The following is a 13,194-nucleotide window of genomic DNA, read 5'->3' on the forward strand; positions in this document are numbered from 1 at the left end:
AGACCATCCCCGAACCACCCGCTCACCTCCTGCCCCATTACTGGCCAACCCCTCTATCCTCCGGAGGCAAGGGTCTCAGCCCTTAACCCCGCCATCGCGGAGGACTGGTCACCTCGGCACGCGCAGAGCTGGAGAACCTAGAGGTTGCGAGCTGCACGGAGGGGCGGGAACCTGCGCCCGACTGGCTGACGGGGAGGGGGGAGCGGCGGGGGCGGAGGCCCCCTCCGGGCGGCGCTGGGCCTGTAGCTGCTAGAGGCCGGGAGGGGAGGGGAGAATGACCATGAGTCTGAGTGACAGGCGGCGAGGAGAGGAGCCAATATATATAAGGAAGGCTCCCAGCGCGCAGGTTTCAGTAGCGGCGCTGCGCGCAGGCCGGGAACACGAGGCCAAGAGCCGCAGCCCCAGCCGCCTTGGTGCAGCGTACCCCGGCTCTAGCCCGCTTGCAACCCCAGGATTAGACGGAAGACACGTCCTCTGCGCTGTCGCCGCCCAGCCGCAGTCACCTGGATTACCTACAGCGGCAGCTGCAGCGGAGCTAGCGAGAAGGCCAAGGGAGAGCGGCGTACCGAGAGGAGCGCCTCTTTTAAGGGACCCCGCCGGCTGGCGGACGCGCGGGAAAGCGACGTCGCGAACAGAGCCAGATTCAGGGCCCACGGGTGGAGAGAGCGACGCCCCAGGGGATGGCGGCAGCGTCCTGGAGCGCCTCTGGCTGGGCGCTACTGCTGCTGGTGGCACTTTGGCAGCAGGTAACACGTCCCGCGCCCTCTCCGTCCCCTCTGCCGCGCTCTGGGCCTGAGCCCCGGGCACCAGCTGAGCTGACCAGTCCCCTCCCTCCTTCCCTCGGTCCCTGTGCAATAGCGCGCGGCCGGCTCCGGCGTCTTCCAGCTGCAGCTGCAGGAGTTCGTCAACGAGCGCGGCGTACTGGCCAGTGGGCGGCCTTGCGAGCCCGGCTGCCGGACTTTCTTCCGCGTCTGCCTTAAGCACTTCCAGGCAGTCGTCTCGCCCGGACCCTGCACCTTTGGGAGCGTCTCCACGCCGGTATTGGGCACCAACTCCTTCGCTGTCCGGGACGACAGTAGCGGCGGGGGACGCAACCCTCTCCAACTGCCCTTCAATTTCACCTGGCCGGTGAGCACAGCCTGGGCGCATTGGGAGGTCGCAGAAGCCGAGAGAGGAGGCGCCCTGGGATCAAAGCCCCCTCCCCAGATTTCCTTGCACACACCCCCCCCCCCCCCCCCCAAAAAGCCCAGGATGCATTCTCTCTTGGCTCTTTCTTCCCGACTCTCTCTTGGGACCTGATCCCAGAGAAGGCTGTCACCAGTCTGCCTCTTCCCAGTTTATGTCCTCCCGTCCCCAGCTCTTGGGACACGACTTTCATTACCTACCACTCTGGTGCGGTACCCTACCACCCCCTCCTTCAATGGCTCTCGCTTACACACTCTCCCGTCCCTCAACCCTCTCTCTACCGGGGGTTCTCCTCTCGCCTTCCCTGCTCAAGCGCTACACTGTGCGCAGCCCGGTTATGTTGACCCGGGCGCAGTAACTGAATCCTGCAATTAGATTAATTAGACAGGCTGCCGCAAGGCACCCCCACCTCTCCCGGCTTGCTCATCTCGCCATCTCTCCGTCCCCCCACCCCCTTTCCCAGGGTACCTTCTCACTCATCATCGAAGCTTGGCACGCACCAGGAGACGACCTGCGGCCAGGTGAGTAGCTCGCTCCGCCACCACACGGGGGCGACACGGCGCAGCGCCGAAAGAGTTAATCTGTTCTAGGCGGGGGAAGTGCGGGCTTGGGGGTGGGAGGCAGGACGCTTAGCTGGGCCTGGAGCTGCGCCCCGCGCTGGACGCTCGGATTCCGCTCGCTGCCTGGACTCAGAGCACAATTGCGTTTCCTGCGGGTTATTTTTGGCGTGGGAACGCGGGGAGTACGGCGGTGAGAAAGGCTGAAGCTGCCAGCGCCGCTGACGGGCCCCTTCCTGTATTTTACACCTTTCGCGAATTCCGCTCCTTTGGAAAGGGAATAATGGCTTTGGGATGTTGTTCTGACACAGAGGAAAAGGATATTTCAGCAGCACAACAATTCTCACTTTGAAAAGGAAAAAAGAAAACCATTACCCACCTCTGGAGGCAGAACCCCTGAATGGGCACCAAAGGACCCCCTGCTCCCAGGGTCCTCCTAGCCTGGGGAGCTTTTCTCTCTTTTTTTTCTTTTGTCCATTTTGACCTCTTTTCCTCTTTCCCCTCCCTATCTGCCTCCAAGACCCTGGGATATCTTAACATCCTTCTATTGTCCCCTTTTTGAATACTATCAGGCCCCCTGCACATGCACACACATAGGGCAGCTACAGAGCGGGGCTTTGGGTCTCTCTGGCCTGTTCTTGCTGGCAGGTGGGGGTCATCTGGATAACTGGGCTGATTTGTTGGCTGATCACCATCATCACAGCCAAGAAGGACATTGGCCAGCCGTCACTGGCACCCCTGGGGACTGGCGACCCTTCCCTGACCCGACCCTCTGCCCCCTCAGAGGCCTTGCCACCAGATGCACTCATCAGCAAGATCGCCATCCAGGGCTCCCTAGCTGTGGGTCAGAACTGGTTATTGGATGAGCAAACCAGCACCCTCACAAGGCTGCGCTACTCTTACCGGGTCATCTGCAGTGACAACTACTATGGAGACAACTGCTCCCGCCTGTGCAAGAAGCGCAATGACCACTTCGGCCACTATGTGTGCCAGCCAGATGGCAACTTGTCCTGCCTGCCGGGTTGGACTGGGGAGTACTGCCAACAGCGTAAGCAGCCAAGCTCCCACCTGTGTGGAAGGGGAGGGTCCCCTGAGCAAACACAGTGAAGCTTCTTGGTCACGGCTTGTCTCCCTTGAAGAGCGGGTCTGGGCCTCCTACTAGCTGGGCCTCAGGGACACCTAGGGATGCTGAGGGTGGGCTTAGCCTCAGACCTCCTCTCTCTTCCCAGTGCTCCTCCCATCATGCCAAAGCCCACAAGAAGCCCATGATGACATTCCATTCAACTTGACTTCTCCTTCCCTGTGCCATCATTTCACTTTAAGATACCCAGGACTCCTCTGGGAGGCCAGGAGTAGGAAGTGGGCCCAGGAGAGTTAGGGGACCCCCAGGGCCAGCAGGGGAGAATGGAGCTTAAGAGTCCTTGGCATCCCAGCCTCACCCAGCTCTGTGTTCTTCCCTTAGCTATCTGTCTTTCGGGCTGTCATGAACAGAATGGCTACTGCAGCAAGCCAGCAGAGTGCCTGTGAGTAGGGGACAGGAAGTGGTGAGTGGGAGCCCTCCCTTGGCCAAGGCCTCTCACCTCACTCTGCCTCTCTCTTGTTCCCCAGCTGCCGCCCAGGCTGGCAGGGCCGGCTGTGTAACGAATGCATCCCCCACAATGGCTGTCGCCACGGCACCTGCAGCACTCCCTGGCAATGTACTTGTGATGAGGGCTGGGGAGGCCTGTTTTGTGACCAAGGTGAGTCAGGGTGAAGAGAGGATGCAGAGTGGGTGGGAGAGATGGAGCTGGGGGGTGGAAATCCGATTTGTTGCCTGGATCCTTCTTACTTGGTGACTGCAGACTTGGCTTTCCCATGATCTTCCAAGGATCTAGGGTCTTTTAAGGATCTTTACAACTTGCCTAGAAGGAGGCAGTGGGTCCTTCCCCAGGTGCGGAGGCAGGGGGTGGTGGAGCCAGGGTGACTGAAGAACCCAGGAGGATGACAAGGTCGGCAGCCTGGAGGTTGCACTCAGAAATCCTAGCAAGGCCAAAGAGAGAGGACGCCAGTTTCAGTTCCTCTTTCTACCCCGTAGTTACCTATTAACCCCCTGAGTGTTTGCTTACCTTCCAGGGCTGTTTGAGCAGCTCTCCCCTAAACAGCTGTCTGGTGGGGTGTGCCCACTGGCCACCTGAGGCTGTGGGTGAGCTGGGCCTCTGGGCGGAGTGGCATCTAACCGACTTTTTGGTGTGGGCACAAACGGCCTCCCCTGCTCTTAGCTAGTTACCACCTGCCTGAACCCATGCGGTCTCTACCTGGTGTTTAGGGGTAGTCACTCTCTGGCTCTACAGGGGCCTTTCAGTCTCAACCTTAGGGGAGGAGGAAGCCTTTTTTCTTGCATCCCGCTAGCCAGCTGCAGCCTGTGCCTCCCGTTTTCAGGATCAAATGGGTGCACCTGCTGCCCAGAGACACCAGCGCAGCCCTGGGTAGGGTGGGCGGAGGGCTTGCCAGGATGGAAATAAATTGCCTAGGCCCTGACTTACTGTCAACAAGGGTCTTGAGATTCAGTCCCTGTGTTCTGTGTGTGTGTGTGTGTCTGTCCCTCTACTACCATCCCCACCCCAACACTCACGCATCTGGTTCCTGCTCATTCCCTTCCCTCTCCACCGTATTTGCTCCCAGGTGACACAGTCATATACTCATTGTATGCAAACACAGCACTTGCAGGCCCTATATTTACTCTGTCTGGTTCTCCCTCCCTGTCCTTCCCAAATAAAAAAACAAATACTTATATTTCAAAATGCCCTTGTAACACCTCTTCATTTAAAAAGTGCCCGATCACTGCCTATGGTGGCTCACATCACTCCTCTACCATTTCTACCTGTTGAAATTTTATCCCTACTTCCAGGCTTATCTCAGCTGCCCCTCCTCCATGACGCCTTTTCTGACTTCCTCCCCAACATGTGGCCTTGCCCTCCGCTCTTCTTCCTTATCTTCCTCCTACTTGGGTTGGCAGTTTGTGAGTTTCCCTGGCAGGACGGACGTCTTCCAGTTCCAGTTGTGTTGTTTCACTTTTGGTTGACTGCACTGGTCATATGTGATTCAAGGTGCTTTAAGAAACATAATTTTAGGCCGGGTGCGATGGCCTGTAGCCTAGCACTCTGGGAGGTCGAGGCGGGTGGATCACTTGAAGTCAGGAGTTCGAGACCAGCCTGGCCATCCTGATGAAACCCCATAAAAATACAAATATTAATCGGGCACAGTGGCGCATGCCTATAATCCCAGCTACTTGGGAGGTTGAGGCATGAGAATCGCTTGAACCTGGAAGGCAAAGGTTGTAGTGAGCCTATATCACATCACTACACTCCAGCCTGGGCGACAGAGCGAGACTCTGTTAAAAAAAAAAAAAAAAGAAAGAAAGAAAAAAGGCCGGGCGCGGTGGCTCACGCTTGTAATCCCAGCACTTTGGGAGGCCGAGGCAGGTGGATCACCTGAGGTCGGGAGTTCAAGACCAGCCTGACCAACATGGAGAAACCCCGTCTCTACTAAAAATACAAAATTAGCTGGGGTGGTGGCACATGCGTGTAATCCCAGCTACTCGGGAGGCTGAGGCAGGAGAATCGCTTGAACCCAGGAGGCAGAGGTTGCGGTGAGCCGAGATCGAGCCATTGCACTCCAGCCTGGGCAAAAAGAGCGAAACTGTGTCTCAAAAAAAAAAAAAAGAAAGAAAAGATTTTATCGGTAGTGGAGGAAGGATGTTTGGGCCTGGGAGACTTTGAGTTGAGGCATCTTTGAGCCAAACATGGGGGCAAACATGGACTGCAAGGAGCCTAGAGGTGAGTGCCTTCCCTGGCCCTGCTCACCTGCTTGGTTCCTGTTTCTGCAGATCTCAACTACTGCACCCACCACTCCCCGTGCAAGAATGGGGCAACGTGCTCCAACAGTGGGCAGCGAAGCTACACCTGCACCTGTCGCCCAGGCTACACTGGTGTGGACTGTGAGCTGGAGCTCAGCGAGTGTGACAGCAACCCCTGTCGCAATGGAGGCAGCTGTAAGGTGAGGCCCAGACCAGCTCAGGAAGACAGAGGTGTCAGGTGGTGTCTGGGCATCCTTAACCTAGGCAGCCAGTGGATGTACAGCCATGGACAGGCATTGTGGGCAGGTGGGGCCCAGCCTTCAGTCATGCATCCCTGCCCCCCAGGGTCTGACTTTGGCTCCTTTATGGTCTCTCCAGGACCAGGAGGATGGCTACCACTGCCTGTGTCCCCCAGGCTACTATGGCCTGCATTGTGAACATAGCACCTTGAGCTGTGCTGACTCCCCCTGCTTCAATGGGGGCTCCTGCCGGGAGCGCAACCAGGGGGCCAGCTATGCTTGTGAATGCCCCCCCCAACTTCACCGGCTCCAACTGCGAGAAGAAAGTGGACAGATGCACCAGCAACCCGTGTGCCAACGGTATGTCCTGCTGCCCTTCTAATCTGGTGGACTGGTACTAGGGCTGAGAGAGACTTCTGGTGAGGGAGGGTCAGGAGAGGAGCGAGGCATTGTCTGCCACTCTGGCCCCCCATCTGCTCCGGAGGGCGAAGAGCTTGCTTGATCAGCTGGGCGGGGCTGTGGAAGCGGAGCTGGTTAGTAGCACGCAGGCCTTAGGAGCAGGGGTGGTGTGCACCCTGCACAGCTTCCATTCCTATTCCCATGTCAGAACGCTGTCCTGGCTGGGGTGGCCTCTGACCCTCCCCAGGAAGTCCTGAGCTGGAGAGAGGGATGTTGGAGGCTTCGTGTTTCTCCTCAAAGGAGGCAGTGATTCAGTCAGAGCCCTGCTCCTGGAGGCCTCATCTTGCCCCGTGCCCAGGTAGAGCATGAGGTAGCATGAGGCATCTTGAATGTTTGCACCTTCCGAGGCATAAAGCCTGTTGGTAATCCTTGTCTATCTGGCTCCCAGGTGACCCTCTGTGAGGCAGGCAGGCAGGCAGCGCTTAGGAGCTGGAGAGGGGTGGGAAAGGCTGAGAGGGAGTCTGCTCTCTCATTGAAGCCTCTGGCACTGCCGTTTCTTCATCACTGAATGAAAACTATAACACCTGTCCTCTGTCCTTCATGTGGTTGTGAAGATGAAGTAAAACAATCACGATTGTACTTATCTGAGCATTAACTGTATACCAAGCATGGGCTCTTGACTTCATGCACCTTCCTAGCTATCCTATGAAGGGGCTAGCATTCTACTCCAGTCTAACAAATGGGGAAACTGAGGCTTAGGGACATGGTTAAGCAGCAAGCACCAGATCTCAGGCCACAGAGACAGCTGAGGTCCAAACTCAAGCCTATCTGTCTGAGTCTACATTAAAGCTCTGTAAGATGCTAGTCATTTTAATACATGAGCCCACTGAGGCCTAGAGAATCAGGGTCATGCTAAACTCCAGGTCTCCTGACTCTGTGCAGTTCTCTTTGTAGTGGGCTCTGCACGTGGAGGTAGAAGGGCCCGAGCATGTTCCTGGAATGGGGCTCCCACCCCATGCCCCAGGGGGCTCCCAGGCTATCACTGACTTGTGTCTCTTGCATCCTCACAGGGGGACAGTGCTTAAACCGAGGTCCAAGCCGCATGTGCCGCTGCCGTCCTGGATTCACGGGGACCTACTGTGAACGCCACGTCAGTGACTGTGCCCGTAACCCTTGTGCCCATGGTGGCACTTGCCATGACCTGGAGAGTGGGCTTATGTGCACCTGCCCTGCCGGCTTCTCTGGCCGGCGCTGTGAGGTGCGGACATCCATCGATGCCTGTGCCTCAAGTCCCTGCTTCAACAGGGCCACCTGCTACACTGACCTCTCCACAGACACCTTCGTGTGCAACTGCCCTTATGGCTTTGTGGGCAGCCGCTGCGAGTTCCCCGTGGGCTTGCCGCCCAGCTTCCCCTGGGTGGCCGTCTCCCTGGGCGTGGGGCTGGCGGTGCTGCTGGTGCTGCTGGGCATGGTGGCAGTGGCTGTGCGGCAGCTGCGGCTTCGACGGCCAGACGACGGCAGCAGGGAGGCCATGAACAACTTGTCGGACTTCCAGAAGGACAACCTGATTCCTGCCGCCCAGCTTAAAAACACAAACCAGAAGAAGGAGCTGGAAGTGGACTGTGGCCTGGACAAGTCCAACTGTGGCAAACAGCAAAACCACACAGTGGACTATAATCTGGCCCCAGGACCCCTGGGGCGGGGGACCATGCCAGGAAAGTTTCCCCACAGTGACAAGAGCTTAGGGGAGAAGGCGCCACTGCGGTTACACAGGTGAGTGGCGCCCGGAAGCCCAGGGCCTGGCCACCGGCCTGACATGGTTCTGCCTGGGCTCCTCCTAGGCCAGGCGGGAAGCAGTTAAGCAGCTGGGGTTTTGCTACTGACAGGAAGATCCTCCAGTAGGATTTCTGCCAGGGGTCCTTTGTCCTTCCCTCCCATTCATTCATTTGTTCATTCACACATGTCAAGTGTCCCTAGGGTGTCTCTTGTGACTTCCATCTTCCCATAGTGTGGCTTGCCTCTAGTGGCAACACTGGCTTTTTGCAGGGCTCAGACCCTTCTGGTGAGGTTGGGAGGCCTGTGGCTCTCTTAGGGGCCTGTTCCTAAGTGTCCCTCCCCCGCCCCCCCGCAGCAGCCCAGCATTGGGCACTTCCAGCCCCTGTGTCTTCCTTAAGAACCAGCCTGCAGGTGCCCTTTGGCTCTTCAGGGTCCTCTCTCCCCGTGAGTCTCTCCCCGTCCTGCCCTCACACACCTGTCTTATGTTCCCTCAGTGAAAAGCCAGAGTGTCGGATATCAGCGATATGCTCCCCCAGGGACTCCATGTACCAGTCTGTGTGTTTGATATCAGAGGAGAGGAACGAATGTGTCATTGCCACGGAGGTGAGTGCCGGGCTCGCCTTCCCTCCAGGCTTTTGTGGGTGGGAAAGTGGCCTGGTCCCTCTTGACCCATGGGCCCTTCCTGAAGGGTAGGTTGGAACCCTGCCTTGGCAGGCCAAGTTCAGTGGATCCCTGATCCATTTGGTCCCTGCTGGTCTCATTGCCTTGGGTCCCTACTGGCCTCATTGCCACAAAGGGCATGAAACAGAAACCATGGTGGCAAGCCTGGTCTGGTCCTTTCCTGCTGTATTGGTGCTAGGCTGGGCAGCCATATGGCACTGCTTGCCAGCCTCTGATGGATGAGGGAGCCCCTCATCCCTTGTGCCCCTCCTGCCCCTTCCCACTGGCTTCCTCTATTGACCTCATGAGCACAAGCTCCCAAGCCCGTGTGTGTGTTGGGCTGAAGACTGGGGAGAACTGCCCCACCTGCTCTTGGCCCCTGCCTGCCCCGTCGGCTTCTCCCAGGGAGGCCCAGGGAGGGCCTGGAGGGAGTGCGCATGCCCAGGGTAACCTGTTTCCCTGCCTTCTGCTTGCTCCCAGGTATAAGGCAGGAGCCTACCTGGATATCCCTGCTCAGCCCCGCGGCTGGACCTTCCTTCTGCATTGTTTACATTGCATCCTGGATGGGACGTTTTTCATATGCAACGTGCTGCTCTCAGGAGGAGGAGGGAATGGCAGGAACCAGACAGACTGTGAACTTGCCAAGAGATGCAATACCCTTCCACACCTTTGGGTGTCTGTCTGGCATCAGATTGGCAGCTGCACCAGCCAGGGGAACAGAGGAGAGGAGAGATGCCACTGGGACCTGCCCTGCCAGCAGTGGCCTTTGGGGGGCTCCTTCTGGGGCTCCGGCCTGTTTTCCAGAGAGAGTGGCAGTAGCCCCATGGGGCCTGGAGCTGCTGTGGCCTCCACTGGCATCCGTGTTTCCAAAAGTGCCTTTGGCCCAGGCTCCATGGCGACAGTTGGGCCCAAATCAGAAAGGAGAGAGGGGGCCAGTGAGGGCAGGGCCTCCTGTGGGCTGGAAAACCACTGGGAGCCTCTCTTGGCGGCGTTTGCCCTGCAGGTGAGGTGAGTGCTTGAGGGAGGGGAGTACTTTTTGCCCCATGCCTCCAACTACCACATGCGGGCCTGGCTCTCTGGTCTAGGTCCTTTGGGCAAGAATGTCGGTCTACTCGGCTTCTATCACCCTCTGGCCCTGGGCTCCTGTAAGCAGACAGGCAGAGGGCCTGCCCCTCCCACCAGCCAAGGGAGCCAGGCCTAACTGGGGCACTCAGGGCAGTATGTTGGAAACTCCATTGAGGGGGAAATCAGGTGCTGCGACCGCCTGCGCCCTTTCCTCCCTCAAGCCCACCTCCATGAACTCGAGCCTGGGCTCTGGTCCACTACTGCCCCAGACCACCCTCAAAGCTGGTCTTCAGAAATCAATAATATGAGTTTTTATTTTGTTTGTTTTTTTTTGTAGTTTATTTTGGAGTCTAGTATTTCAATAATTTAAGAATCAGAAGCACTGACCTTTCTACATTTTATAACATTATTTTGTATATAATGTGTATTTATAATATGAAACAGATGTGTACAGGAGTTTATTACTTATTGGGTCCTGTCTTTGTGATGGCACCCCTGCCCTCTCACCCAAAAAACTCTAAACTCCCTTCCTCTACTGCTGCCTTGTGCCCCGCCAGAACCCCTGGGACCTCTGCAGACACTTGGATTTGGCATGTCATACCCCAGGCCCTTGTCTTCTTCCATTCCTTGAGGAGCCGAGCCTCACCCATCTAGTCCCCAGCCTCAGCCAGCCTTCCCTGCCTGCTGACTTTGAGTTGGCACAGCACCCCCTTCCCTCTTTATGCCCTCACTATTCCTTGAGGCATGTTCCTCCTGACCTGAATCACTTCTTCCTTCCTCTCTTCAAGCCTGAAAAAGCTTATGGGACTCCCTAGTTCAGCCTGTTTGTCTCATACTCAAAAGGATTCTCTTGGCCGGGCGCGGTGGCTCACGCCTGTAATCCCAGCACTTTGGGAGGCCGAGGCGGGCGGATCACGAGGTCAAGAGATCGAGACCATCCTGGCTAACACGGTGAAACCCCGTCTCTACTAAAAATACAAAAAATTAGCCGGGCGTGGTGGTGGGCACCTGTACTCCCAGCTACTCAGGAGGCTGAGGCAGGACAATGGTGTGAACCTGGGAGGCGGAGCTTGCAGTGAGCTGAGATCGTGCCACTGCACTCCAGCCTGGGCGACAGAGCGAGACTCCATCTCAAAAAAAAAAAAGCATTCTCTTGTTGGAAGATGGGATGGGGCCTCTGCACCCTGGTGACATCTGTGTCCTTCCTCCTGCTGTTGCAGGGTGCTTCGCTCTTTTCTTAGCCCTAGCAGGGCACAGGTCTTGGGAGACAGGGCAGGAGGGAGGTTTGCCTTGTTTTTCCCCTTTGTAGCAGACAAGAGCACTGACAGTCTGAGAACCTTGTCTGCCCAGGGCTGCTAGAATTTATTGAAGACTGCAAAGACAGGGAGAAAGGAGGTACCCTTCCCTGAGTCCAGGTTTCTCTTGCTGAGGCACTAATGAGGGAGTTTCCAGTCTCACTAGGAGTTTCATGCCTAGCTTCCTCTAAGGCACAGGATAGTCCCTAGGGTGCCACAGCCCTCTCTATAGCCGAAAATATGCTCCATGGAGAGCAAATTATGAAAAAATGAGCCACTGACAAAAAGCTGAGCAGATGCTCCCAGCTCTCAGCCTGTCCACAGTAAAGCAAAATAGACCCACCAGATGCCCTGGAGTTCAAGGGTTTGGAGTGCTACTTACCCTCCCTTTTTTCCTCTCTCCTTGACACAGACACACCATGCCCACCCCAGACCTGGGTGCTTATGCTAGAGACACGGGAGCATGCACATGCTCCATGCCTCACTCATCGCTCCCTGTTCCCTCCACTGTACACACAGGGTATCAAACAGGAAAGCATTCAGGGAACCGTTCCCACAGCCTGAGCCGGCAGCAGGGGGAAGAACAACACGACCTCACTCTTCCTGCCCAAAATGAAACAGGAAAGCAGCTCCCAGGCCCTAGGGGGGTGCGGGAGGGGGAAACTGGGCTGGGACACGAAGGCAAGATGACGAGGCTCCCATGTGGGGGACAGGTAGGACACCCGCAGGCCTGCACGTCCACAACACCAGGCTGTGACGGGCTGCACTGGCTGCCAGACTCGCAGAGAAGAGCCCCGGAGAAGAGTTGACTGGCAAAGCTCACAGCTGCTCTGATGGGCTAGATGGGGAGCTGGAGAGCCCACCAAAAAAGCTGGCTTTCTGGGGAAAGTGGGGACCCGTGGGGAACTTGGTCTGTGCAGCTCCGACCTGCAGCTCATGCCAGGCTCCACCTTCAACAACATGCCAGAAGCTGGGCAGGCACTTGGGGTGTAAACAGGCCTCGGCGGAGGAAGCCCCTTCTCCCCAGGATTTCCTGAGAGTCCAGCCCCTTCTGATAGGTGAGGCACCCAAGACTTTCCTGATCACTTGAGTGTCTTGGGATACAGGAGATCTCCTAGGCTTGGCAGAAAGGAGGCCAGATAATAGTTCTAGACTCACTTGTGAGGTGCCTTCCACAGGTTAGCAAATGCCCATCTTTAATTTGCATGGGTATTTCACCAGGGAATTCAGAGTTTAGTAGTTCCTTAACAGCCTGGAGCCAGTGCCCTGCCTGGAGAATCAATTTGACCCCACGGTGACCTGAGGACAGCTGCTTTTCCAGGGCCCCCGGCTGATAGAGTCAGGGAGGGGTTGTGCAGAGGGAGAAATGACTTTATTCTGCTTGCTCAGCCAGGGTCCCCTCTCCGACCTCACGGCCAGAGTCAGCCTGGTCAGGAGGTAGGGAAAAAAGGACAGTGGCTCCCACCTCCCCAATCCCAGGCTAGAAAAGGCCACCAGACTAAACCAAGGTGGTGTGGATGCTCCATCTCTTGACTAGGACCCACAGAGCTCTCCGTAGGTCCCCTCGCCGCAGCTCTCCCAGCCTCTCCCCGTGGGTCCACAGGATCAGCAGCCCCAGCCCTCCGCCCCACGTGGCCTGCTGCATTCCGGGAAAAGGGTGGAAGTGATTCACTGGGGGAACTGTGACTGTCCCTTCCTCGGGCGGGGATGCGCCTGCGAGGTTCCAGTGGCCTTCCCTGGGCGGCTGCGCCGTCTCTCGCGCCTAGGGCACCCCGAGCCCCGCGCGGCGGCGGAAGGGGCAGGTGCGCCTGGCCGCCTGGGTCAGCCCTCCACCTGCCGCCGCCGCGCCCCGCAGCTCCCGCGGCTCCCCGCCCCCCGCGCTCTTTGTTACAGCCCGACTTCCTGTTTGCGGCAGCCGACCCGGCTCACTTCCCGGGCCGGGAAGCCGCCGAAGGCCGCGAGCTTCTCGGAGGCTCCCCCGCCCGCTCGGCTCCGCCTCCTGCCTCCCCAATCTCGCCCGGGCCTGGGAGCCCGCGCCGGGCCGCGGCCGCGGGAAGCGGAGCCGCGGGCCAGCAGGCGGGCAGGCGGGCTGGACCTCGAGGGCGCTGCTTCCCGGCACTAGAGGGCGCTGCGCGCCTGTCGGGGCTGCGGGCGGGAGGGGCCGTCGACCCCGGGAGGCTCTC

The 13,194-nt window shown here is 57.9% G+C and overlaps 1 protein-coding gene across 1 annotated transcript; it reads left to right on the plus strand.

Annotated features, from left to right (window-relative positions):
- Positions 1 to 344: 344 nt before the first annotated feature.
- DLL4 (delta like canonical Notch ligand 4) lies at positions 345 to 9,791 on the plus strand. Its single transcript, XM_025390307.1, is given in 12 exon segments — positions 345 to 746; positions 859 to 1,128; positions 1,649 to 1,706; positions 2,527 to 2,790; positions 3,205 to 3,265; positions 3,351 to 3,481; positions 5,608 to 5,777; positions 5,956 to 6,105; positions 6,107 to 6,176; positions 7,286 to 7,988; positions 8,486 to 8,594; positions 9,132 to 9,791. Coding segments are annotated over 12 exon segments (2,058 nt in total). The 5' UTR covers positions 345 to 680; the 3' UTR covers positions 9,138 to 9,791.
- Positions 9,792 to 13,194: the final 3,403 nt, after the last annotated feature.

Source organism: Theropithecus gelada, chromosome 7a, assembly GCF_003255815.1.
Source record: "Theropithecus gelada isolate Dixy chromosome 7a, Tgel_1.0, whole genome shotgun sequence".
Taxonomy (NCBI): domain Eukaryota; kingdom Metazoa; phylum Chordata; class Mammalia; order Primates; family Cercopithecidae; genus Theropithecus; species Theropithecus gelada.